This window comes from Lepidochelys kempii, chromosome 17 (assembly GCF_965140285.1).
Source record: "Lepidochelys kempii isolate rLepKem1 chromosome 17, rLepKem1.hap1, whole genome shotgun sequence".
NCBI lineage: Eukaryota > Metazoa > Chordata > Testudines > Cheloniidae > Lepidochelys > Lepidochelys kempii.
Genome location: NC_136396.1, coordinates 305,975 through 331,220, shown reverse-complemented (window position 1 = coordinate 331,220; position 25,246 = coordinate 305,975). Strand labels below are relative to the sequence as shown.

The 25,246-nt window shown below is 41.6% G+C and overlaps 1 protein-coding gene across 3 annotated transcripts in view; it reads left to right on the top strand.

Annotated features, from left to right (window-relative positions):
• INPP5K (inositol polyphosphate-5-phosphatase K) overlaps positions 1 to 25,246 on the top strand; it is a 31,807-nt gene that overhangs the window by 669 nt on the left and 5,892 nt on the right. The window contains exons 2-11 of one of the 3 annotated variants that reach the window (XM_073315097.2): positions 203 to 277; positions 6,474 to 6,581; positions 7,771 to 7,879; positions 10,722 to 10,838; positions 11,197 to 11,372; positions 14,375 to 14,486; positions 15,146 to 15,255; positions 18,782 to 18,808; positions 21,612 to 21,804; positions 24,589 to 24,726. In XM_073315097.2, the coding sequence (XP_073171198.1) occupies positions 264 to 277; positions 6,474 to 6,581; positions 7,771 to 7,879; positions 10,722 to 10,838; positions 11,197 to 11,372; positions 14,375 to 14,486; positions 15,146 to 15,255; positions 18,782 to 18,808; positions 21,612 to 21,804; positions 24,589 to 24,726 (1,104 nt within the window). In that variant the 5' untranslated portion in view covers positions 203 to 263. Of the gene's footprint in view, positions 1 to 199; positions 278 to 6,473; positions 6,582 to 7,770; positions 7,880 to 10,721; positions 10,839 to 11,196; positions 11,373 to 14,374; positions 14,487 to 15,145; positions 15,256 to 18,781; positions 18,809 to 21,611; positions 21,805 to 24,588; positions 24,727 to 25,246 lie in introns of all 3 variants that reach the window. The other 2 variants (XM_073315096.2, XM_073315098.2) reach the window with 2 other exon arrangements.

The window sequence follows — 25,246 nt, the reverse complement described above, 5'->3', positions numbered from 1 at the left end:
CCCCCTCTGGTGTACTGTTGGGGGGGGGAGGGTTGGGGCCCAGGGATACCTCTTCTCTTGTATACGTATGTATAAGGAAGGGGACCCAACTCCCTTTTTTGTTTGTGAGAGGGCACACTGGGATCCCACTGGGCTGTTGGTTCCTGGCACTCATCCTGTTGACATACCCATTTCCTGACAAGAGCTCCTACTTTCTCAGCAGGTCTTTGGGGTGGGTGAGGCTTGAACCCAGGGGCCCGGCCTAGCCAATTGATTTAGAGATCATGAAGAATCTCAGGTAAGTGAGTTTTGGATTGGGCTCCAGAATTTGGGGATTGTGACAAAGTGGGAATTTTTTTGTATTATTTTTGTGAAGTATCTGTGTGCCTGAGTTTCCCCCTACTTTGCATTGCTTCTCAATGCAGGGTGGGGGGAAGAATTGTTTGCTCTCCGGGTAGTCTAAGCCGCTGGTTGCCAGTACAAAATTAGGTCCAAAATTAGGTCGGGATAACTATGTTGCTCAGGGGTGTGACAAATCCCCATGAGCAGTGCAGTCAGATCGACCTAATCCCCAGTGTAGACAGTTCTCAATCAATGGGAGAATTCTGTAGTTGACGTAGCTGTGACCTCTTGGGAGATGGATTACCTGCGCCTCTGGAAACCTCTCCAGTTGGCATCGGTAGTGTCTACATTGAAGTGCTACAGTGGCCCAGCTGCTGTGGTTTAAGTTTAGGCATACCCTGAGGAAGGAAGTCAGAGAGAACTAGAGCCTGAAAATGGAGTTCACTACAGCTTGACTGGTGAATTGTGACTTGACCAGAATGGACTGTGCTTTAACTTTTATTTCTTTGTACTAACCTAAGGACTCTGAATGCTGTGTTCTGTTTGGGCTGTGACTGCAAATAGTGGCTGGGTTGAATTAGTCTCAGAAGAGTATACAAGTCTCTGTCAGGAGTCTATCTTGGTTAGATTTGCTGAGCAGAGCTCAAAGTGTAAAGCAGGAATGCTGGAACCTAGTCGCTCAATCTAGGATGTTGTGAGCCTGTGTGGCCTACCCTGAAGGAAGAGTGGGACCACTTGGGGGTCTGGCACCCTAAAGGGGCTCCTCCAAGAGACTGTTGTAAAAACTGTGGATCTGTGACAGGGGTCATCTTTCTTTCACCCATTATCTTCATCTGTCTTCATGCACTTTGTTGAGCCAGCTCTTCCAGGCTTCAGGGGGTGGTGTATGTTTGTGTTCTGAAGACCTCCCACATTCATACTAGTTGCTGTTTCACTGCAGAAAACTGCTTAGTTCTATGCAGCAGCTACAATATTAGTGGATATTACTAATGGAGCTTAGTGGTTTGTGTCAGCAGTGATAATTAACCTTATGACTGTAGTAATATATGGACCTGCTATTCCCGTTCCTAGAGAAGAGATTAGATCTCATGACCTGCTGAAATCCATGATTAGATCTTTTTTAAAAAAAATAAAATAAAAGCCCTTGAAAGTTTATATAATGGCTTGTAATTACTGAAGCATGTAATGATTGTCCCAGCTCATTAGCAAGGAGTTATACTAATTACCAACTTTGCATAGTCACATGGAGTAAAGAAGAAAAGCTGATTTTCTACTTTTTAAACTTTGGAACTTGTCATTTCAGACAGTAGAACTGAACATTGTTTGACTATTTAACAGGTTTTTTTCTAATTTAAAAAAGGCCCGTTTCTTAATTTTTAATGTAGAGAGTGAAATCTGCTGTACTTGTTTAGATACAGAACAACATACCAGAAACCAAAATTCTTCCCTTCACTGGCAAATACAAAGGGAAAGAGTTTAAATGAGTGTCTGACTTTATTTTTGCTACAGGCCAGTATTTTTAACATAATGGCTTCTGGGGGGATAAATTGTGATGTCACAAGCACTGGACTGTGGACTTGACAGTGAATGGAGAAAGCTTCTGTTTACAAACCACTATGGGTAATTGGCAATAATAGACAAAGAAATACAGAAAATGGGTGTAAAACTTAAATTGGGACTTGACTAAGATATTAAGCCCTCTGTAAAGTTTCTCAGATATGTTTCATAGATTCATAGATTCATAGATATTTAGGTCAGAAGGGACCATTATGATCATCTAGTCTGACCTCCTGCACAATGCAGACCACAGAATTTCACCCACCACTCCCTCTGTTCTCTTCCCTCTGAACCAAGCAACTGAGGCATTTTAAGGAAGTGTACGATTTCCATTTGCCATTCTTTTCAGGAGAAAAGCTAGGGCACCAATGACTGCTTATGTGATCTTAGAGGAAATCCCTTATTAATATATAAGTAAAATAATTGTTTTTTAAAAAACCCTCACAATTTGATCTCTGTAGACATATTAAGGGGAAATAAAGGAAATTGTAGTTACTGGAAATAAATCAAATGAAGATAAGGCAACATAGGTTGTGGAAAAGTTTTGCTAAACTGCAGTGTTTGTCTACAGCTGTGAGGAAGGCACTATTGCAATAAATATTACTAACTCAGTTTCTTCAAAGAAGCACTCTTCGGTATTGGAAGTTCATATAGATTCGTAGATTTTTTTATTTTATTTTATTTTATATTTTTTTTAAGGCTAGAAAGGACCATTGTGATAGTCTATGGTTTTCAAGCTTTTTTTCATTTGCAGATCCCTAAAAAATTTCAAATGGAGATGTGGCTCCCTTTGAAAATCTAGTCTGTGGATCCCAGGCTAAAAAACACTGGTCTAGTCTGACCTCCTGCACAACCCAGGCCAGAGAACTTCCCTGTATTAATTCCTCTTTCAAATCTAACATCTGTGTTTGAATTAGAGCAGATCTTTTAGAAAAAGAATCCAATCTTGATTTAAAACTTTCCAGTGATGGAGAATCCAACATAGCCCTTGATAAGTTGTTCCAATGATTAGTTATCCTCACTGTTAAAAGTTTGCACCTTATTCTAGTCTGAATTTGTCTTCATCTTTCAGGTATTGAGTCTTGTTATACCTTTGTCTGCTAGATTGAAGAGCCCTCTATTATCAAATTTCTGTTCCCACTGTAGGTACTGATAGACTGTGATCAAGTCACTCTTCCTTCTTCTCTTCACAAACTAAGATATTATAACTCCTTGAATTTGTTGCTATAAGGCATGTTTTCCAAACCTTTAATCATGCTTGTGGTTCTTCTCTGGACCATCTTCAGTTTTTCGTCGTCCTTGTGGACATCAGAACCAGTGTCAAATACAGAGGTAATATAACCTCCCTACTCCAACTCAGTAGTCTCCTGTTTATACATCTAGCAATTGTATTAACCTTTTGCTACAGTGTTGCCCTGAAAGCTCGTGTTCAGCCGATTGTCCACTATGACCCCTCAAGTCTTTTTCATAGTCACTGCTTCTCAGGATAGAGATCCCCCATCCTGCAAGTATGGCGTACATTCTAGATATATAACCTTACATTTGGTAATATTGAAATGTACATTGTTTGCCTTCATGTAGCTTGCCAAGTGATGCAGATCACTCTGTATCAGTGACCTATTCTCTTCATTATAACTATTTCATATCATATGCAGACATTGTCAGAAATTATTTTGCCTTTTTCCAAGTCATTGATAAAGATGTTAACTAGGGCCAAGGACCAGTCCCTGCAAGACTACACTAGAAATACATTAGCTGCTTGATGATTCCCCTTTTATAATTACGTTCTAAGATCTGTCAGTTATCTAGTTTTTAATCAATGTAATGTGTGCCATGTTGATTTTGTATCGTTCTAGTTTATTAAGATATTGTGCAGTCCCAAGTAAATGCATTACAGAAGTCTAAATATATTACAGCAACTTTATTACCTTTGTCAACCAAACTTGTAATCTAATCAAAAAATGATATCAAGTTGTTTGCCTAGACCTATTTTCCATAAACCATGTTTATTGACGTTAATTATATTACCCTTGGTTAATAAAGAATTAAAGAAGTCTCATATCATCCATTCCATTTTTTTTTTTTGCCTGGGATTGATGTCAAGTTGACAGCCCTATATTTCCAAGATCCTCCTATTTACCCTTTTTAAATATTGGCACAACATTAGCTTTCTTCCAATCTTCTGGAACTTATTGTAAATCAGCATTATGCAGAAAGCATGCTTGGGAAGGGCTCATTTGTGGGGAATACCCTGCTCAGTGATCCAAATGTCTAGAATAGGGTTCTCCTGGCTTGAACAGTGTTCTGACACGCTAGGTGCTTGGATCACTATGATGATAAGATGACAGAAAAATAGAGTACCTTGAGTAGCTTCCTTATTTTGCAAGACAATTTACTTGTGATGTCAGTCAGTTGAGGATCTTATCATACCTACTCACTGTGATCGTTGAGGATCAGTTAATATTGGTAGAGAGTTACAAAGTGCTAAACGTGTTTAGAGAATTATACACCGTCCATTGGGATTGCCTAATGCCTGTGGTGCTATGCTGTTCGCATTCTGTTTCTATAGCTATACGTTCACTACTCTGAAGTTTGTCCTACAGCTGTAGCTCATGAGAATGCTTAAACCTCAAAATGTTTGATTTGGTTTTACCTCTCATGTTCCCATTTTTTTGGTGTGGATCCTGAGGCTGTCAGCCCTTTTCCTCTCTTGTTTAGCGACATCATGGAATTCAATTTTCCTCAATATTGGCTGATATTTTCCCCTTGAGCTTTCGTATTCAATAGTTTTTTGGCTTTGTATCTTCACCGCCTTCTGGCTTTCCTTCTGAATGCTAATTTGGAGAGTTTTCTCAGGTAATCCATCTCTTCCATAGTAGAGGGTGGACTGTAGTATATATGAAAGGCCCATCACTTACTGCAGTATCAGATTATTCTACTATACCTTCTGGCTAACTTCAGTATAACATTTCAAAGGGAAACTTGTGAGGAAAGATATTCCAGTGGTTAGGGCACTACCCTAAGAGCGAGGAGATGCAGGTTCAATTCCCTGCTTTTTCCAAAGATTTCCTGTGTGATCTCAGTCTTTCTGTGCTCCGGTTGCAAAATGGGAATAATAATATAGTAGAATCACAGAATTCTGAACACCAGAGTTACGCACTGACCAGTCAACCACGCACCTCATTTGGAACCAGAAGTACGCAATCAGGCAGCAGCAGAGAAAAAAGAGAGGCAAATGCAATACAGTACTAAATTCCTTTTAAAAATAAAATAAAGGGAAAGCAGCATTTTTCTTGTGCATAGTAAACTTTCAAAGCTGTATTGAGTCAATGTTCAGTTGTAAATATTTGAAAGAACAACCATAACATTTTGTTCAAAGTTATGAACATTTCAGAGTTATAAACAACCTTCATTCCTGAGGTTTTTGTAACTCTGAGGTTCTACTGTATTGCCTTACATCGCAGAGATGTTGTGAGGATAATTACATTAAAGATTGTAAGTTATTCAGATACTTTGGTAATGGATGCTGTCTGTGAACCTAAGGTAGGTGGAAATTAGCAGCTTAGTATTTTAAAGACCACCTGCAATATAATATAATGAATAATTCTTTCTCAGAAAACTGTACAGTATTAGATACTGTTTGAAAAGTTAGGTGGCAGGTCTGTGTTTTTGGAACCCCTCATCAGACGCTCTAGGATCCTTGTGGCTTTTTATGCTGCACTCAGATAGAATTGAGTAGTGCACATGCCTAGAAGTTGGAGATTACATTTCTTCTAACAGCTGATAGAAACATGTGATTCAAATCACATCAGCAATAAATTCTCTTAAACCTCAAGCTCTTAACAGAGTTCAATCTGTTAGGAAGAAATGGTTTAGTATGTGAGATGGGGCAGGACTCATCAGCTTTTGTCAGAAGCAGTAGGGTGTGACTGATCTTAATGCTGTATTTCTTTCTGCTTTACTGCAGAAGCACTATACATTTTTGCTAGGAATAATGCTGAATTTCACAAGAGTTAAAACTTGAGCTGAAAAACGCTGTGAGTGTGCCACTGAGGGTTTTCCTGTACTCCGGATTTGAAGGGTAAATGTGGCTGGCACTTTGGAGTATAGTTTTGCTGCTCTTTTGCCCAGATGGCGTCCTTGAATAGTGAAGATGCACTTCAGGATTCGTCATCCCTCTCCCTGTTTGATTTAGAAAGCCTGCACCCCTTCCGCAGTCGCTCTGCAAGTTTCAGCAGTACAGGGTCCAGTGGTCGCTTACAGCTCCGACAACGAGTGGCACAACTCATGGCTTGTGTGGAGGACATCAGCTCAGATGATGAGATTCATGAGGAAGTGTCTCGCACGCTAGATGAGGCTTTCCTGATTTGGGGGAAAAAGCTGAAAGACAAGTGCCAAGAGTTCAGGTTTCATTCTCTGATTGGCGAGTTGTTAAATTTTTGTGTAGCTAGTAAATAGCTTTTATGATAGTTTTCAATTTGTCATTATTTGTAAATCTTGGGGTTTTTTCACATATGGGAGTTTTGTAGTGGAAAATTGGATCCTCCTGTGCTCACCTGTTTAGACTTCAATTTTGTCTTATTTTTTATATGTAGACTGCACTTGGTAACCTGGAATGTGGGCACAGCTTCTCCTCCTCCTGATGTCACTGGCTTACTTCAGCTCAGTTCACAGGGACCGAGTATGGATATGTATGTTATTGGGTAGGTATGCGATAACTGATGCCGTGGTCAGTTTTCTGCACATTTACTGCCAAAATTTTGTTTTTCAGTAACTACCCAGTTCTTCTGAACCGCCATAATTACTGTGACGGTTGTGAAAGGTGAAGCATTGGATCATAGTATCACTAAATGCAGAAGTCCAAAGGCTGGGGGCTAGTGACTTCGAATAGAAATTAGGAACATATTGTGATGAACTGTCTGCTTGTTTTCCCAGCTCCCATCTTGCATCTTTTTATGTAGCAGAACTACAGGCCTTAGGTGCCTTGATACAAGCTCAAATTCTCAAATATCTACAAGTTTTAAAAATTCTTACCTTGCTGGCAGTTGTTGTACCAAGGGGACCCAAGTGTTAGAGCAGAATCTTCCTTGCCTATTGTGTCAGTAAAGGGGGGAGATTTGATAGCAGCCTTCAATTACCTGAAGGGGGGTTCCAAAGAGGATGGAGCTAGGCTGTTCAGTGGTGACAGATGACAGAACAAGAAGCAATGGTCTCAAGTTGCAATGGTGGAGTTCTAGATTGGATATTAGGAAACACTGTTTCACTAGGAGGGTGGTGAAGCAGTGGAATGGGTTACCTAGGGAGGTGGTGGAATCTCCTTCCTTAGAGGTTTTAAAGGTCTGGCTTGACAAAGCCTTGGCTGGGATGATTTAGTTGGTGTTGGTCCTGCTTTGAGCAGGGAATTGGACTAGGTGACCTCCTGAGGTCTCTTCCAACCCTAATATTCTATGATTCTAAGGGGTTTCTGTCTTTGCCTCAGTCACCCCATGGCAGTGCCAGTGGGGTTCTGATCTGTCAGATCACCCTGTAGTCAACCCAGCCCCTTCTCTTTCCTTCAGCTAAGTTGCAGCAACACTTTGTAATGGTATCATTTGTCAGTCCACCTTCTGTCACCCTGCATTTGTCATGAATTTTGACATTGAGCATAGGTCAGGGCTCTGGTTAAGACCCTGTAACTTTCCTGTTTTAAAAGTTAGCACCAGGCATAGGTTACACTGCCTACTGTATCATGCATAGGTAAGAATAAGAAACGTTATAACTGCTTTTAGGAAAGTCTATTAGGATGTCATGATGTTAATCTTACCTGTTTGTGCTCCTAAAATTTATGAGGACTCTGTCAAAAGTATGGATTAGATTGAGCCCAGGATATATGAGTAACCCTGTTGTATTCAGTTTACAGGAGGTAAACTCCAAGATCCTAAATTTCCTTTCTGACTTGGCATTTGATGATCCGTGGAGCATTTTCTTCATGACCGTACTCTCTCCTTTGGGTTATATCAAGGTAACTTCTCAATTCTATAAATGGTTAGCACCCTTCATTCATTATTTTTTCTCTCCAAAGTCTGATTACTGTGGGTAACGGGCATACCTGGGCAACTGATACTGAGTATTTTTGTACAGATGCTGATAGTTATCTCTATATGCAAGTCTTTTTCCGTTAGACTTGTAACCTGCTGGCTTGTTGGCACAGCCACTTTCTGAAGTATTCTTCCCTAATGTTGGCACTCTTAGTTTTAGCAATAAGATTTGGATCTGTGGCGTTTCAGTGCTAGTTTTGAATAGCTGGGAATAATGACATTTTTTGACAATAAATTTTCTATTTCTAGGTACTTATATGGTTCCCATTACCATAGTGTCAGACTCATAGAACCCCATGCACATGAGCATCCCCAGTAATATTGTTCATGTTCGAAAGAGAGTAAATTTCTAAAGGAACAGAGTAATGAAGAAGTTCAGGTTTTGCTGTACATGAATGGATTTAATTTGAGTGTAGTGTTTGAGGCCACAGTAGGACTATTTCTCTTTTGTCTCTGGAATATTTCCTTCATCTGTGCATCCACTGGGATCTGTAATATAATTGCTAATAATATAGTCTACTGAGGCATCTGCTTTCATTGTAGCCATCTCAAGGAATGACATTGCTTTTGATGGTGCTTGGTAAGATTTTTATTAGCTGTAAAATGAGTGGAAATATACTGCTTAAATATGAAAAAGAAATGCAGTGAATTCACTATTCAGAAGACCTGTTCTTCTTGACATTCTGAAGAAGTGTCTAGAATTTCATAATGAAAACTTGGGTCACATGGCTATATGTAATCAATGAATTCAGTGAAAGCGACCTTAAAATGTGGTCAGGCTTTATGAAGAGAGAAATTTTTAGGCCACTTATGCACCATTTATTTAATAAAGAAGATTTAAAAGACTGCAGTTGGTGTATTTTGTTATCTGATCGTTCCAAACAGAATGGAATTAGCACTGAAATTCAGATATTTAGGCTGAGTCTTGTGTCTAATGTTCCTAAGAGAACTTCATTATATACTTACTGGGAAATTTTGATTTTCAACTCCATGAGGATTCTCTTTAGACAAATATTTCTGGAAATAAATGGAATCTCAACACATCTTAAAATAGAAATAGTGCCTTATTTGCCTCGTGGGCATCATAGCTTTAGTAACATTCAGTAAACTAAATCTTCCTTGCAGGAGTAAGGGTATTTGCACTGCTCATAGTCAGTTCTGCAGATGCCTAGCATTACAGTCCCGTCGGCTAGAGGTTGAGCTTTTAAATAGCATTTGTAACCATCCTGCGGTGCTGGGATGCGGGGGCAGTTGGCAAAACTTATTCTTGACTAAAAACTCCAGCTGTGTATGGTCTCAGATTCTGAGTGAAATGACATGATTTGTTCCATCTAAGCATGAGTATTGTTACAGATAGTAGCTGTAGGCTAGTGAGGCAGAAAAAAAATATTTGACCTTTGAAAACTGTCATTTTTCATACAATTAGTGTTCTGCGGTCAGGCTATGCCTATACTAGGGGCTTCTGCAAGTATAGCTGTATTAGTCAGGTCTGAAGGGGTCTGATCCCTGACCAATACAGCTGTGCTGGTACAAAAACCTAGTGCAGGAGCAGTTATTTCAGCAAAACAGTTTTTGCTGGTATAGCTTGTTTTGCTTGGGGAAATGGTTTTCAACGCAGCTTTGCCGGTGAAAGCTGTGCCCGTGCTTAGGGTATGTCTACACTGCCCATGTTACAGCATGACCGTGACAGCACTGCTGCGTGGATAGTGTAGACACACTTTATGGCCGGGGAGAGCTCCCCTGGTGATTTAAAAAAAAACCAAACGCCACCCTGAATGAGGTGGTGGTTTCATAGCCAGGAGTGTAGCTGGCGCTTTTCAGCGCTAAAACTTCTGTCACTCAGGGGCATGTTTTTTCACACCCCTGAATGACTAAGGTTTTATCGCTGAAAGTGGCAGTGTAGACACAGCTTTAGGAGTGCTTTGCAAGTATTGTCTATATTATGACCGCACTTTTAATAGACATAGCTCTAGTTTCACACTTGGAAATGATGTGAAAAGGGGAGACATTGCGGGGTCAGGATGCAGGGATTAGATATTCAGAGTTTAGTAACATGAAACACTCGACGTGGACTAATGTTGGACTAATACCAACTCAAGAAAAATATTCTGTCCTTCAGAGTTGTCTGTTTGAATCTCTAAATTGTGAACTCTTTGGAATGGAGATTTCAAAAGTGACTAGTGATGCTGGGTGTGTCAATTCTTGGTGTCCATTTTGAGATGCACTTATGGGCCCTGCCTTTTAGAAAGTGCTGAGCACCTGACCTTTAAAGGTCCACATGAACTATTTCTCTGTTGATTATTTCAGCAGAAACATCGTTAAATGTTCGTATCTTCTTAGGTGCCAAAAGCTCCAACCCTCAGTTGTCCAAACCTCCAGTTTCCCTCTGATGTTTTCTACAATACAATTAGGCATTTTCAGCACAAAATTCTACAATACGTTTGAAAATTAAAATTTTAGAGACAGCATTGTATGTACTTTCAATTTAAGTAACAAGGAATACTGTGCTGATCAGTTTAATATTTAATTCAACAAAATAACTCCTTTTTTAAATTTGAGATTACCTTAGAATTTCCAGTCAGTGGCACTTTCAGAAGCTCTTCAGTATGTGCTTTGCCATAAACTTTAGGTCAAACTTGCTGTAGGGAATATGCAACCTTGGGTGTGGCCTTCTCCAACTAAAGGCCCAGGGAGCAGACTCCAGTTTTTGTGGTATCCCAAGTACTCCATGTAACCTGACTGTGACCTTTTTCTCCTCTTTTGCAGCTCTCATCCATTCGAATGCAGGGACTCCTTCTGCTGGTATTTGTGAAGCATGCCCATATCCCCTTCATACGGGACATTCACACTCACTACACGCGCACAGGCCTTTATGGATATTGGGTAAAGGATATCTGAGAGCTGGTGGCATGGTTTACTGCATGACTACATGATGTGGATTTCTTGGGGAGCTTTTTGGTTTATTTGGCAATATAGATTCTTCCCCCACCCCTGGGCCAGAAGGGATAGGTATGATCATGTAGTATGACCTCCTGCATAACACAGGCCACAGAATTTCACCAGTTTATTGGCTGAGAGATTTCTGAATGATAGATATTGAATATTGCTTTTGTAAATTTAAAACAAAACCAAAATATTTATTCCTTAATAGTACTGTTTGAAATTACATATGTTGTAGCAATGGATAAATTTGCAGCTGTTCACCATAACTTCAAAGAGCGCTGTTATTTCTCCACTTCAGGGGAACAAAGGAGGAGTCACCATTCGCATGTCCCTCTATGGTCATACGATCTGCTTCATGAACTGTCATTTGCCTGCTCACATTGAGAATGCTGAGCAACGACTGGATGACTTTGAGAAAATTCTGGAAATGCAGCAGTTTGAAGATGAGAATGTGCCAAATATTCTAGACCACGAGTGAGTGTTACACCCAAGTACTAGTGCACCATTTCTGAGATAATAGTGTCTGTCATAGGTTCATTCCACAACATTCTTTTAAATAGAGATTTGTCTGAGGACTTCTTCCACATGTCACACTTTTACTTTAAATGTCTCTTCAGTGGATGTGTTGCTTGAATTCAAATGGAAAGAGCTGGAAAAGATCTCCTGGAGGTCTGAGGCTTGTACTGTAGGATTGTACTCTCTGCTAATCTCAAGTAGTATTGAGTTAGCTAGTTTGAGTAATGTAGTTTTCTAGTGGTTGGAGCCTTTAGAAGATAAAAGCCATATATGCTGGAGATTCTCCTTTCTCTTTGTGAGTAGAGAGTATGTTGCTGCATTTTTGCAATTTTATCTACCTAAATGGATTTGTTAGAACATCTACTGATGGAGCCTCCATCCACCAGTTCTTGGCAAGTTATTTTATTACTTAATTGCCCTGAGTGTTATACTGTCTCTCAGATTTCTAACCTAAATATTCCACTATCTGTTTCAGGCCACTAGTCTGGTTTTTACTTTTTAATTTTACAGGAATTACTTAAAATGCTTTAAAGAGTAAAAGTAAGAGTTCATCATCATCCCCGCACACCCCCAACCGCTCCCATGGAGTGGTGTTAACTGGCCACTTCAACTTGAATAATTCCTTGAAATATGTTAACTGTTTATGCTAAACAGTCTTTCACATTGTGTTTGTGTGACACACTGAGGGCTTGTGTTTAAGTGTCGACACAGCCTTGTTGCTAAAAGTCAGCTTGTGTGAACGCTCTCTGTCAATAAGTGCTGACAAAATACTTCCAGCCCCACTATCAGCGTTCACACTGCCACTTGCATCAGCAAAACTTTTGTCTTTCACGGGCAGGGGAGGGCTTTTTTTAAGTACCCGTGAAAGACAAAACTTTTGTTGACAAATGTCACAGTGTAGACAAGCCCTGAGTACATTTCCCAGACCTGAAGAAGAGCTCTGTGTAAGTTCAAAAGCTTGTCTCTCACCAACGGAAGTTGGTCCAATAAAAGATACAACCTCAGCCACCTTGTCTTTCTAATATCCTGGGACCAAGATGGCTACAACAACAATGCATATAGGAAAATATTTTGTAATTTAAAAAAAATCCCATTATCTATAGTGCAGTGCACCAAAATATAAGTATTTCACATTTCAGTCATTTGATATCTCTTCTTCTCTGGCTACTGACCCACTGAAGTGCCCCAACCCTATATTAAAAAAACCTAATAAATTAGCTGTCATTCAGTAAAGTATTAGGATGTTCCCTAGCAGGGCAAAACCTTAAATATGGAACTGAGAAGTGAAAGGAAAAGGCTCATTTCCGTGCTTCTTTTGTATTGTGTTCAACATTGTCGATAACCTACTCCTAGAGGATTTCATTTCCCATCTCCAACAAATTAAAAAAAGCAATATGTACCCCAGGTTCATCAAAATTGCACTATAGTGCAAAACCTTAAGTGTCTGAAGATGTCCTGGTATCAACAGATTGATACCACTTATTATCACATACACCGGTCATTTGGAAGTTACTCTGCCTCAGTATTGTTGAGGGTGCCATTAAACTTGCAGTCTAGCACAAAATGTTGATGACACTGGAGTATTGGCATAGGTTGTGAGTGACCGGCGGGCTTGGGTAGGCCCTTGGCTGGCCCATCCCTTCTGCCCGGGGCCTGCTGCCCTTCCCCTGCTGGAGCCTGGAGTGGCACCTCTTCTCTCCCCCCTTCCCCCCCCGCAACTTTGGAGCACCCGGCGAGCAGGCAGGCAGGCAGCTGAGTGTGCCCCACTCCCACCCCGGAGTGCTGGGTCAACTGGCAGCACAGCCCCGAGCGCCGGGTGGGTGGGTAGTGTGAGCACTGGCTCCAGCCGCCCGGGGTCCCTGGCTGCAGGCCGGCCTCCACTAGCCTCAGCCTGGGGCAAGGGCACCAGAGCCATCCCAAAAGTGTGTGTGTCAGGGGGGCCGCCCGAGGTGGAGGCAAAGGCAGGCAGTTGTCAGGGAGAGCTCCAGACCTGGTTCTGGCCGGGGGTAGGGGGACCTCAGAGCCACAGCCCATCCATGATAAGAGCTGGGCAGGCAGCTGTGGGGAGCTGCAGCTGACCCTCCACCAGCCTGAAGTGTGGTGGGCTGAGAGCAACCCCGTGCCCTTGTTCCTGCCCCTGGGCTTCCTGCCCCCTCCCCTGGGGCAGGTGGAGGGTCTGTGGCTCCTCGCAGCTGCCCACTTGTGGCTCTCACCGTGGCCGGGCTGCAGCTCCAAGCTCCCCACTTCCACCCCCTGCTGGAGCTGGGTCGAGGTGAGCTGCTCAGGCAGCTGTGTGGAGTTGTGGACCCTCCTCCTGTCTCGGGCGGCTGGGGAACCTGGGGGATGGGGACTCGGGCTGGGGGCTGCCCAGGCAGGTGGAGGGTCTGCCACGGCTCCCCACTGCTGCCCAGGCTCCCCAGCCACACACACACAGAGTTCTGGTGCCATTGGCCCGGGGCTTGGCCACATGGGAAAGAAGAGCTGTGGGCCTGACAGGAAGCAGGAGGGGGCCTGGGAGTGGAGTGTGGACGGGGCCACAGAGGCAGTTTGGGTAGGCTGAGCCTTCCCCTGCCTTTGATACCCGCTGCCCATGAGTATTGGTCCCTGTTGAAATTGAAAGTATAGGCCTTGTGGAGTGCTGGAGTTTGTTGTGTAGTAGGCAGTGTTGAACGTGTCAAGGAATATAGGAAACTTTCCATTTAATTTTGATTACCATCCCTTTAAAGTTTTGGACTGGTGGATATGACGTTCTGTAACCTTAACTGTCACTAAATGAAGATTTTGTTTGTGGTGTTTAGATTAGAAGTATAGAAAAGTATCTAAGCAATGGAATAAGGTATAGTAATCTCGCCCTATCTTCATGATTTCCGCCCCCCACACACTCGCACACAGAGGTATCTGTAGCTTTATAGGAAACCATGAGCACTTACTGCCTTTTTTTTTTTTTTTTTTTTAAATAGCATTCTTTTCTGGTTTGGAGATCTCAACTTCCGGATAGCAGATTATGGAATACATTTTATCCGAGAGTCAATAAGCAATAGCAGATACAATCTACTATGGGAAAAGGACCAGGTATCGTCCCTTTTTAATGTTCTTCTGGTTCTAGTCCTGACACATACTAAAGAATAGCTTACATTGGCGCTTCTGCTCTCTCATCTTCTGTCAAAGTTCCTACAGGGACTACAGGGTCCCTTGTTCAGAGAGGCCGAACTTAAGAGTAGCTTTGAGTTCCCACTGTTATTCCTAACTCTTTCCCTACTGGGAGTGGTATAGCTGTGAAGTCTTTCTTTTCAGTCTTAAATATTACCTACTTAACTTTATATATATATATATATATAATTTGTTGCTCTGTTTCATTCTGACTCGGGTGCAGTGCTGACTGAAGATTTCAGTGAACTTTACTGGCTTGTAAATTGTCCTATTGTCTCTGTCTCTCTCCCCGCACCCCCAGTTTAAACTATTAGTGGGCTGGCCCTAGCACATCTGCATTTCCAGAATAACTGCTGCAGTATTTCTAGAAGGGTTAGTTTAAAGGCTCTAGCAGTAGCAAAGGAGCCCCTATGCATTTTGTTTGGAAGATGTGTTGCAGTGTGTAAAAAATTTTGAATCCTTTTTAGAAGATGCTTTCTCATCTCCTTCATGAATAATTCTTTAATCTCTGATTTTAAATGTAATCTTTACAGGTTGCCCTTTATAACACATTGTTTATAACATTTGTTTTATTTCTGCAGTTAAATATAGCAAAGAAGAAGGAAGCTTTTCTCCAGGAATTTATAGAGGGTCCCTTGCAGTTTAAACCCACTTACAAGTTCGACCTTCACTCTGACGTGTATGACACGAGGTAAAAAGCACAATATATTGCGTTCAGTCAGGGAACGGTCTGAGATAACCCTTGTGCCTTAGTAAACATCAGTCTGATCAACTAAACAGGCCTAAATTTGTCCCAGATTGCTAGTTCACTATCATAGGCAGTGGGTGAACCCTGGGCTTGGGGAGGCCACACCCCTCCTGCCGGAGCCCAGAGCAGCAACCTCCACGCAGCCACTTCCCCCCCCCCCACCCCCAACCGGCCCTGGACTTCCTGAGTGCCCCCAGTCCCAGAGTGCCAGGCAGGTGTTGCGGCCCCAGCTCTGGAGCACCGAGGAGGTGGGCAGGTGGTGTGCCCCCTTCAGCCCCAGAGCACCAGGTGGGCAGCGCCCCCTGTCCATCAGCCTCAAAGCACAGGCCAGCCCCCATTAGCCCCAGCCATGGGGGGGGTAAGAGCCCCCCGCAGCACAGCACCAGGAAGGGGTCTGGGGGTGGACTGTGGGTGGGGCCACGCAAGGCTGTTTATGGAGGCTCAGCCTTCCATGGTCTTTGATATCTGTCCCCCATGTTGACTATGAGGCTGTTAGACCTATTAGTTTATCTGGGTCATTCAATGGGCAATGCTGAATAAATGAAGTCTTCTGGCTGAAGAGATCTGTTTCCATGTCACATGAGGGGAATGGGAGTGGCAATGTGGGTCTGAGCTTGTATTTGGAAGGGCTAAATGGACAATGCAGGCACCAAATCTTTTTATTCAAAAGCATTGTCTTCAGGGGCCCAACTTTGTTTTTTAATAAAAGAATACCCTGTGGGTTGATACACTCATATTTTGAACCCATTTTCTTATATCTTAAGAAAAAAAGCTAAACACATTTTGTTTTATCTGAATGTGAAAACTGATTTTCATTACTTCATAAGAACATAACGAATTACTATCATCATCCTTTGTCTCTTGGAATGGCCTATACCAGATACTTCAGAGGAAAATTCAAGAAACCTCAGAGCACAAAGCTATGAAATGCTTTCTCTGTGGGCAGGTTATCTTCCTAAACCCCATAATTTAGTGGCTGACTCTTGCTAAAACATGAATTCATATCCAATTAAAAAAAACAGAAGTGCCTTATCTAATACAACTGTGGATGTTTCTGTTACCCTTATAAGAACATACAAATGGCCCTACTGGGTCAGACCAAAGGTCCATCTAGCCCAGTATCCTGTCTTCTGACAATGGCCAGTGCCAGGTGCCCCAGAGGGAATGAGCAGAACAGGGACTCATCAAGTGATCCATCCCCTGTCGCTCATTCCCAGCTTCTGGCAAACAGAGACGAGGGACACCATTCCTACCCATCCTGGCTAATAGCCATTGATGGACCTATCCTCCGTGAATTTATCTAGTTCTTTTTTGAACCCTATTAAGGTCTTCGCCTTCACAACATCCTCTGGTAAGGAGTTCCGTAGGTTGACTGTATATTGTGTGAAGAAATACTTCCTTTTATGTTTTAAACCTGCTGCCTATTAATTTCATTTGGTGACCCCTAGTTTTTGTGTTATGAGAAGTAGTAAACAACACTTCCTTGTCTACTTTCTTTACACCAGTCATGATTTTATAAATCTCTAATCCTTTCATGAAGCCCTCTAAGATATTGGCTTCAGTGGCATCCTGTGGCTGAGTTCCACAGTTTAATTATGTATGTTTTCCTTTTATCAGTTTTAAATTTTCTGCCTTTCAATTTAATTGACTGTCCCTTTGATTTTGTATAATGAGAAGATAAGATAAATAGGAGCTCCTGGTTTATCTTGGCTACACCATTCAGTCTGTGTATTTCTGTCATGTTCTGTTGTCTTTGTCTCCTCTCTAAACTAAACAATCCCAATTTTTTCTACCCTCTCCATCGGAATTCTCTCCATACCTGTAATCATCTGTTGCCTTTCTCTGCCCCTCTTCTATTTCTACTATACTTTGTGAGATAGTTATCAGAGCTCAATATGGCATTCATAGATACAATTTTTAAGGTCAGAAGAGGGTCACTGTGATCATTTAATCTGACCTGCATGACACATGCCATAGAACTCCATCCAACTAGTAATTCCTGAATGGAGCCCCGTAATTTATGGTTGAACTACAGTATAGCTTCTAGAAAGACATCAACTCTTGATTGAAAGACTTCAAGTTGATCACATTCCTTGGTGAGCTATTCTAATGGTTGATTACACACAGCTACACTTAAAATAAATTTAACATACTTTCCTATTTGAATTTTTGTAGCATCAGCCTCTAGCCACTGGATCTGGTTATACCTTTGAAGGCATTACACTGATTTATGTAATGGCTTTGTAATATTTGTGGTATTTTTCTCACTCATTTTTTATACATGAAAACTCTTTTTCTGCTGTTAGACTTTTGCCACACTATGACCAAGTTGTCCCCCCAGTGGTCTAGAACCCGTTAAGGTTTATGAGTAGTTTATATTATTCCTTGCAATGTACATTACCTTGCATTTGTTAACATTACATTTTATCTGCCTTTTTGTTTCCTGTTCATCTAGCTTTGTTGGATCTTTTTGTAGTTCATTACCCGTCTCTAGTTTTGACTAACCAAAATAATTGTCATCAGCACGTTTTGACACTGTTTACCCACTTTTCCAGATTAATATATGAAACATTGGACATAGTACAGAACATTGGAACTTTCCTCAGTTGAAAATCCTATTTTCCTTTTCTTAGTCAGTTTCTGTCTTTGTAAGATTGTTCAGCATGCCAAAAAGTCTGATCACTTCACTTTGTTAAAGCCCAAACTAGGCCTATAAACTGTCATCAGAGACTAATGTTGCCTTGCAAAGTTCTGGGGGGAAACAAATGGCCTGATGTTTTAAATAAATGAATATATGATGCTTCACATTTGCAGTCCATTATTTTCCTGGACTTCTGGGACACCACAGGGAAGTTTTTTAGTTGCTTTAAATCAATGGCACTCAACCTTTCCAGACTATTGTACCCCTTTCAGGAGTCTGATTTGTCTTGCATACCCCCCCCCAAGTTTCATCTAACTTAAAAACTACTTGCTTACAAAATCAGACATAAAAATACAAAAGTGTCACAGCACATTGTTAACTGGAAAATTGCTTACTTTCTCATTTTTACCATAAAATTATAAAATCAATTGAAATATAATATTATTCTTACATTTCAGTTTATAATATATAGAGCAGTATAAACAAGTTGTCTGTATGAAATTTTAGTTTGTACTGCCTTCGCTAGTGCTTTTTATGTAGCCTGTTGTAAAACTAGGCAAATATCTAAATGAGTTGATGTACCTCCTGGAAGACCGCTGCATACCCACAGGGATATGCATACCCCTGGTTGAAAACCACTGCTTTAAATCATCCATAAAGCTATGTTTGAAACAACTTTTTAAATAAAGATTGTAAAATATTTAATCTGTGAATTTAATTTGTTTCCAAATTGCTTTATTATTTACAAGATCTGCAGGGCACATTGCAATGGAGAAATTAGCTCCTGACCATCAGGAGTCTTATACTTATCTTTATTTTTATTTTCAGGGGGCAGAAGACACTGTTTTGGTTTAAGTAAGAAGACGACTCTCTGGCTTTCTTAGATTGTAGATATTGCAGAATCAAAACAAGGCTCAGATTTTGATTTGATTCTTGTGAAATACTTGAAAATCAGACTTCTGATTTTCTGCACGAATTTCCTGAATCTAATTGAAAGTTGTAGCATCTTCTTCTCTGCTGTAGCACGTCAAGAGAATCACTGAGACTAATCTTAATGTATTAGTCTGGACTGAAAGCAGTGGGCTTTTTACCTGAGCACGAACAGATAGCAGTAGTGTAACCTGCTTTAAAATTCGGTAACCAACAAATATAAGTAATTATGCAAAAAGAAAAGGAGTACTTGTGGCACCTTAGAGACTAACCCATTTATTTGAGCATGAGCTTTCGTGAGCTACAGCTCACTTCATCGGATGCATACCGTGGAAACTGCAGCAGACTTTATATACACACAGAGAATATGAAACAATACCTCCTCCCACCCCACTGTCCTGCTGGTAATAGCTTATCTAAAGTGATCATCAAGTTGGGCCATTTCCAGCACAAATCCAGGTTTTCTCGCCCTCCACCCCCCCACACAAATTCACTCTCCTGCTGGTGATAGCCCATCCAAAGTGACAACTCTCCACACAATGTGCATGACAATCAAGTTGGGCCATTTCCTGCACAAATCCAGGTTCTCTCACCCCCCCACCCCCCTCCCAAAAACCACACACACAAACTCATTATCCCGCTGGCAAAAGTGGTCACTTTGGATGAGCTGTTGCCAGCGGGATAGTGAGTTTGTGTGTGTGGTTTTTGGGAGGGGGTGGGGGGGTGAGAGAACCTGGATTTGTGCAGGAAATGGCCCAACTTGATTGTCATGCACATTGTGTGGAGAGTTGTCACTTTGGATGGGCTATCACCAGCAGGAGAGTGAATTTGTGTTGGGGGGTGGAGGGCGAGAGAACCTGGATTTGTGCTGGAAATGGCCCAACTTGATGATCACTTTAAATAAGCTATTACCAGCAGGACAGTGGGGTGGGAGGAGGTATTGTTTCATATTCTCTGTGTGTATATAAAGTCTGCTGCAGTTTCCACGGTATGCATCCGATGAAGTGAGCTGTAGCTCACGAAAGCTCATGCTCAAATAAATGGGTTAGTCTCTAAGGTGCCACAAGTACTCCTTTTCTTTTTGCGAATACAGACTAACACGGCTGTTACTCTGAAATAAGTAATTATGCAACTTGAGAAATCTTGACACAGTAATGTGGCATTAGTTTGTTAAATATGAATATCATGAACTCTTTGTAACTCAAGTTACTTCATTTAAACACCTCTAATGTGTGCATTCAATTTCTGTTAATATTAATGCAGGTTTTTTGATTCACCTAAGGTGGGGGGACAGGCAGACATTTTTGCATTCTGAGTATGTTCACAAAGGATGCTTTAAACCAGCCAACCACTATCTTTCAATGGATTGGTATATTTTATATTGTTCTGGATAGTGGTATATATGTTCTGAGCTTCCCTTCTCTATCTGGTTATTCCATATCGTCAGATAAAGGAAACAGTGTATTAACTTTGTATTCAGGCTCTTCATTTTCGTATTGCCTTGCACAGCAGAGCAGACATATTGCAGCTTTTAAAGATTTCTGTCAGTTTGTATTTCTACTGGAATACATGGGATTTGTTCCCTCATGTGTACATTTACTTAATCACTTAAAATCCTTCCATTTCTCATTTAAGGTGAGTCAGACCTGCATGTAGGGAGGGGAAAGGGTGCTGAATTTAATCTGAGCAGTTTATAGCTGGTTTATAGTAGTTTGTTGAAAGTTGTCAAACTGACAGTTTTCCTTACGCATCGTGCTCCTTTAACCCTTGTAATTCAATTAAATGCAATGCATTCTAATTCCTCTTCCATAGGATATGGTCTTTTCTCCATTTCACTGTGAAGTGATATGGCCATAAAGAGGGCTGTTGCTTTAAAGTTATCTTCCCATCACAGAGAGAATCCGGAAAGGCTCGTGTCTTCTCTTGTTGATATATGGTATAAAAGGAAACTCCAAACCATAGTGGTTGCAGGCTACTTAGGTGCAAGAATCTACTGCCTGTACGCAAACTTTCCTCTACTAGATGTTATAAAGCATTTTATTAGGGAAAAGCTTGTGTACTAAGTATAGAAATTATGCTATCATTATAACACACTGGAGTAGCTTGGCAGAATCCATTGCTCTGTCTCTTCTACGTAACAGGTGATAATAGTATGGAAAAACTACTAGCTACATAATTAGCATCGGTGAAGCTGTCCCGATGGCTATTAATACAAAATTATTCCTGTTCTTTAAAAAATATTGGAACCAAGAATATATAAAAAATACTCAACGTGTGACACAGATCAGCAAAAGTCAGGAAATGTCTGAACGGTGTTATACCCTGCCCAAGGATGGCCATTGGCTTGAGGTCAGGACAGTTTCTGCATTAACTGTAGATTCTTGCATGTTCTTGGAGAGAATTCTAGGAGAAAGCATCATTTCCTATATGAAACTGACTAATCCGTTCCCACACTCTTTTTCATTTTATTTCTTTCCAATTAGAGGGACCCATGAAAGCTGATCTCTTACAGTGAAGTTCAATTGAATTTAATAACCATGGGTCTGGCTGTAATGCATGCTAGAGCAGAGTTGTAAAATGAAGTTGAGATGTGATTGCTTTGAATGTTGTAATAATTTTTTACAATTTTGGATCAACTTTTAATAGATGTTATATAGTTACATAACATTGTAGCTTTTGGCCACTGTTTTTTCTCCTCCTTTCATCTACTCTGCTCATACTCTTGTAGTGGGAAGAAACGGAAGCCAGCATGGACAGATCGAATTCTTTGGAGGGTGAAGAATCTCTCCCAGCATCCATCAGAGGATGGAGATTTGTGTGAAGGAGAGCAGACAATCTCTGTGACCCTGAATAACTATATCAGTCACATGAGCTATGGCATCAGTGATCACAAACCTGTTACAGGAACCTTCGGGCTTCAGGTATTGTCCCATTTTTATAATTTTGGAGCAAATATCTCCCCATTAGGAAATGGTAATCTTAAAGGCAAAACTAAAATTAATCCTAATTTACGGAATTTATTTCTCTGAATCTTTTTATGTAAGTCATAAGCAGAAATGTGACAAACACAACAAGATGAAGCCCTGCTGTTTGCAGTCTCAGATATTTTCTTCTGGATTACAAAATTTGTTTGCACTGGCTTTTTTTTACAAATGAGCAAAGATTTCTTCATCCTCAGACTTTTAGGCTCATGACTCAGGTTGAGAATTTCTCTTCCTTAATGGCTTCCTCTTCCTGAGAGGCAAGTCACACAGAGTGAGGTAGGTATTTCAGGGATTCTAGACCTGTTGTTAAGCCTTTGCTCCTGATTATAATCATAGAAATGTAAATGGGAGAAGAACCTCAAGTGGTCATCTAGTCCATCACTCTACATTCAGGCAGGATTAAGTATACCTAGACCAACCCTGACAGGTGTTTATCTATCCTGGTCTCAGCAGTGATGGGGGTTTTACAACCTCTATAATAGGTCACCCGAGTGCTTTTCTATCCTTTTAATTAGAAAGCTTTTCCTGATATCCAACCTAAATCTCCCTTGCTGCAAACTAAGCAAATTACTTCCTGTTTTGCCCTGGTATGGAGAACAATTGATTACTATCCTTTTCATAACAACCTTTTACATATTTGAAGACTGTTATCATCCCTCCTCCCCTCCAGCTGTCTCTTTTGTAGCCTAAGATGCCCAATTCTTTCTCCCTTTCTTCCCAGGTCATGTCATGTTTTCTAAACCTCTTATTTTTGTAGCTCTCCTTTGGACTCACTCCAATTTGTTCACTTTTTTCTTAAAGGGCACAGTATTCTAGTTGATGCCTCCCCACTGCTGAATAGTGCTGAACAGTTATTTCTTCTTCTTACATATGACACTCCTGTTAATACATCCCAGAATGACATTTTCCTTTTTCATATCAGCATCACACTATTGGCTCATATTCAATTTGTGGTCTGCTATAACCCCCAGATCCTTTTCTGCCATACTTCTGTGTAGCCAGTTATTTCCCCTTTTTCTGTATAAGTACATTTTTAATTTTCCCTTCCTATGTGTAGTACTTCCACTCGTCTTTACTGAATTGAATCTTGTTGATTTCAGACCAATTCTCCAATTTATCAACATTTTTAATTCTAATCCTGTCCTCCAAAGTGTTTGCAACCCCTCCCAGTTTGGTCTCGTCTCCTGATTTTATAAGCACACGCACACTCCATCATCCACATTGTAAATTAAAATACTGAACGGGGTTGGACCCAGGATAAATCTCTGTGGGACCCCACTTGATATGTCCTTCCCGTTTGACAGCAAACAATTGACGATTACTCTTTTGAGAACAGTTTTCATTTAGTTGTTTACCCACATTATAGTAACTTTATTTAGTCCATATTTGTGTAGTTTGCTTATGAGAATGTCATGTGAGACTATCGGAAGCCTTACTGAAGTCCAGCTATATGATGTCTACTATTCCCCGCCCCCCAATCCGTTTGGTTACCCTGTCAGATGTTCCCCTTATCCCTATGCAACTAAGGACCCACAACAGATGTTGCTGCATACCAAAGGTAAAATATTGGGGGCTAATCAACACCAGCAGTTCTCAACTGGGGGGATGTGAGCCAGTTTCAGGGGGTCCCATAGTCCCATGGGAGGAGTTAGGGAGGGCATGAGGGGGCATCCCCCCCCCCAAAAAAAACAAACTGTAGTGTCTTAACCAGACTGGGACAGTCCCGGGGGCAGCTCAGCACCCCTCAGGCCCCGCCCCTTGGCGAAGTCGCAGGTGGGAAGCTGAAGCCAGGCAGTGTGGGGCAGCTGCTGTTCTGGCTGGTGCCATGGAGCAGGCAGCCATGGTGCTCCCCCATCTTCTGCTGCTGGTGCCCAGGACTGTGATTGCTCCTCAGCTTTCAGCCCCCTTTTGCTGCTTGCGCAGTCGGTAAGAGCCTCCTGAGTGGAGGGACCTGGCTGCAGGGCCTGGAGAGCCTTTGAGGAGCAGTGACTGCAGTGGGGGCCCTCCTGGCACACAACCCCCTCTCCCTGCACCCTGAGCTACCCCCCTGCCTTCACACAGCCCCTAGCTACTCCTCTCTCTGCACCTTGAGCTACATCCCTCACTGCACACAGCTCCTAGCTATCCCCTGCCTGCACCCTGAGCAGTTTTCAAAGTCTTTATGCTGAGCCCCTCCCCACCCCTTGAGTTATAATTTTTGGTTGCACCTCCCCAACCCAGATGTGGCCCACTGAGGTGAGTCGGGGTGGAGGTGGGTCTTCCTCCTCTGGGCCCCAGGGTGCAGAGCTGGCTCAAGCGCCCTCAGGCCCCCCCCCCCCCAGTAGAAGTCAAAATATGCCAGAGCCCACCCACCCACCCCTCTGTTTCCTGCTGGGCCTGGAGTTTTTATAGCATGTTGGGGGGGGCCTCAGAAAGAAAAAGGCTGAGACCTCCTGGTCTGCACTGATGATGCTACAGTGGCACAGCTGTGCCAACACAGATACGCCATACATGGTTGGGCTTTTTTTCCATTTCTGTAATTAATCCACTGCTCCAAGAGGGGGTAACTAAGTCAATAGAAGAATTCTGTTGCCAGCCCAGCTGAGTCTACGCTCGGGGTAGGTTGACCAAACTAATTTTTCACGTAAGGAAAAAGGAACATAACTAGGTAAATATCATTTTTCAGTGTAGAACAGGCCTTAACTGATGGATATATTCAAAACAGTCTTCCTTCTTGTCTAGATAAAGCCTCTTTTGTCCACTCCATTGGTCACTCTGAATCCTGAGGGTGAGTGGAATGCTGCACGGGATGTTCTAATCAGCTATTCCACGTTATCTCAATTTCCAAGCAGTACCTGGGACTGGATTGGGCTCTACCAGGTGACATTACCAGAATATCATGCCTCGCTGCAGAATAAAAATATCTTTGCAGTAAAGCAGATGTGGGATTGGTGGTGGGGAAGTAGTTCATTTGGCATTGCATGCTTCCCTTATTTAGAGATCTAAAATGCAAGTTATTCTCTAGTGCCACTAGTCGCTGGTAGTTTCAATATGCCTGGAACCACCCAACTCTTGAATTATTAGTTATTTGGTAACATGCCTAGGTGGACAGAAAAATAATTATTTTTATCATCCCTAGAAATAATATTTTGTAAAGTGTGGTAAAATATTATTTATACACAATGTGCTAGGTATGAGACATAATGAAGAATAATCTCTTCCCCAAAGTGCCCCTGTCTGCTGGTATAATGTAGCAAGGGAGAGCAGAAATGGAAGGAAGAGGGCAGAGGGTTTAGGGTACAGAAATATCTCTATCTCTCTCTCTCTCTCTCTCACGATAAATTGTTGACTAATGCTCAGTGCATGTTTTGAAAATAGTTTAATTTTTAAAATGAATGTT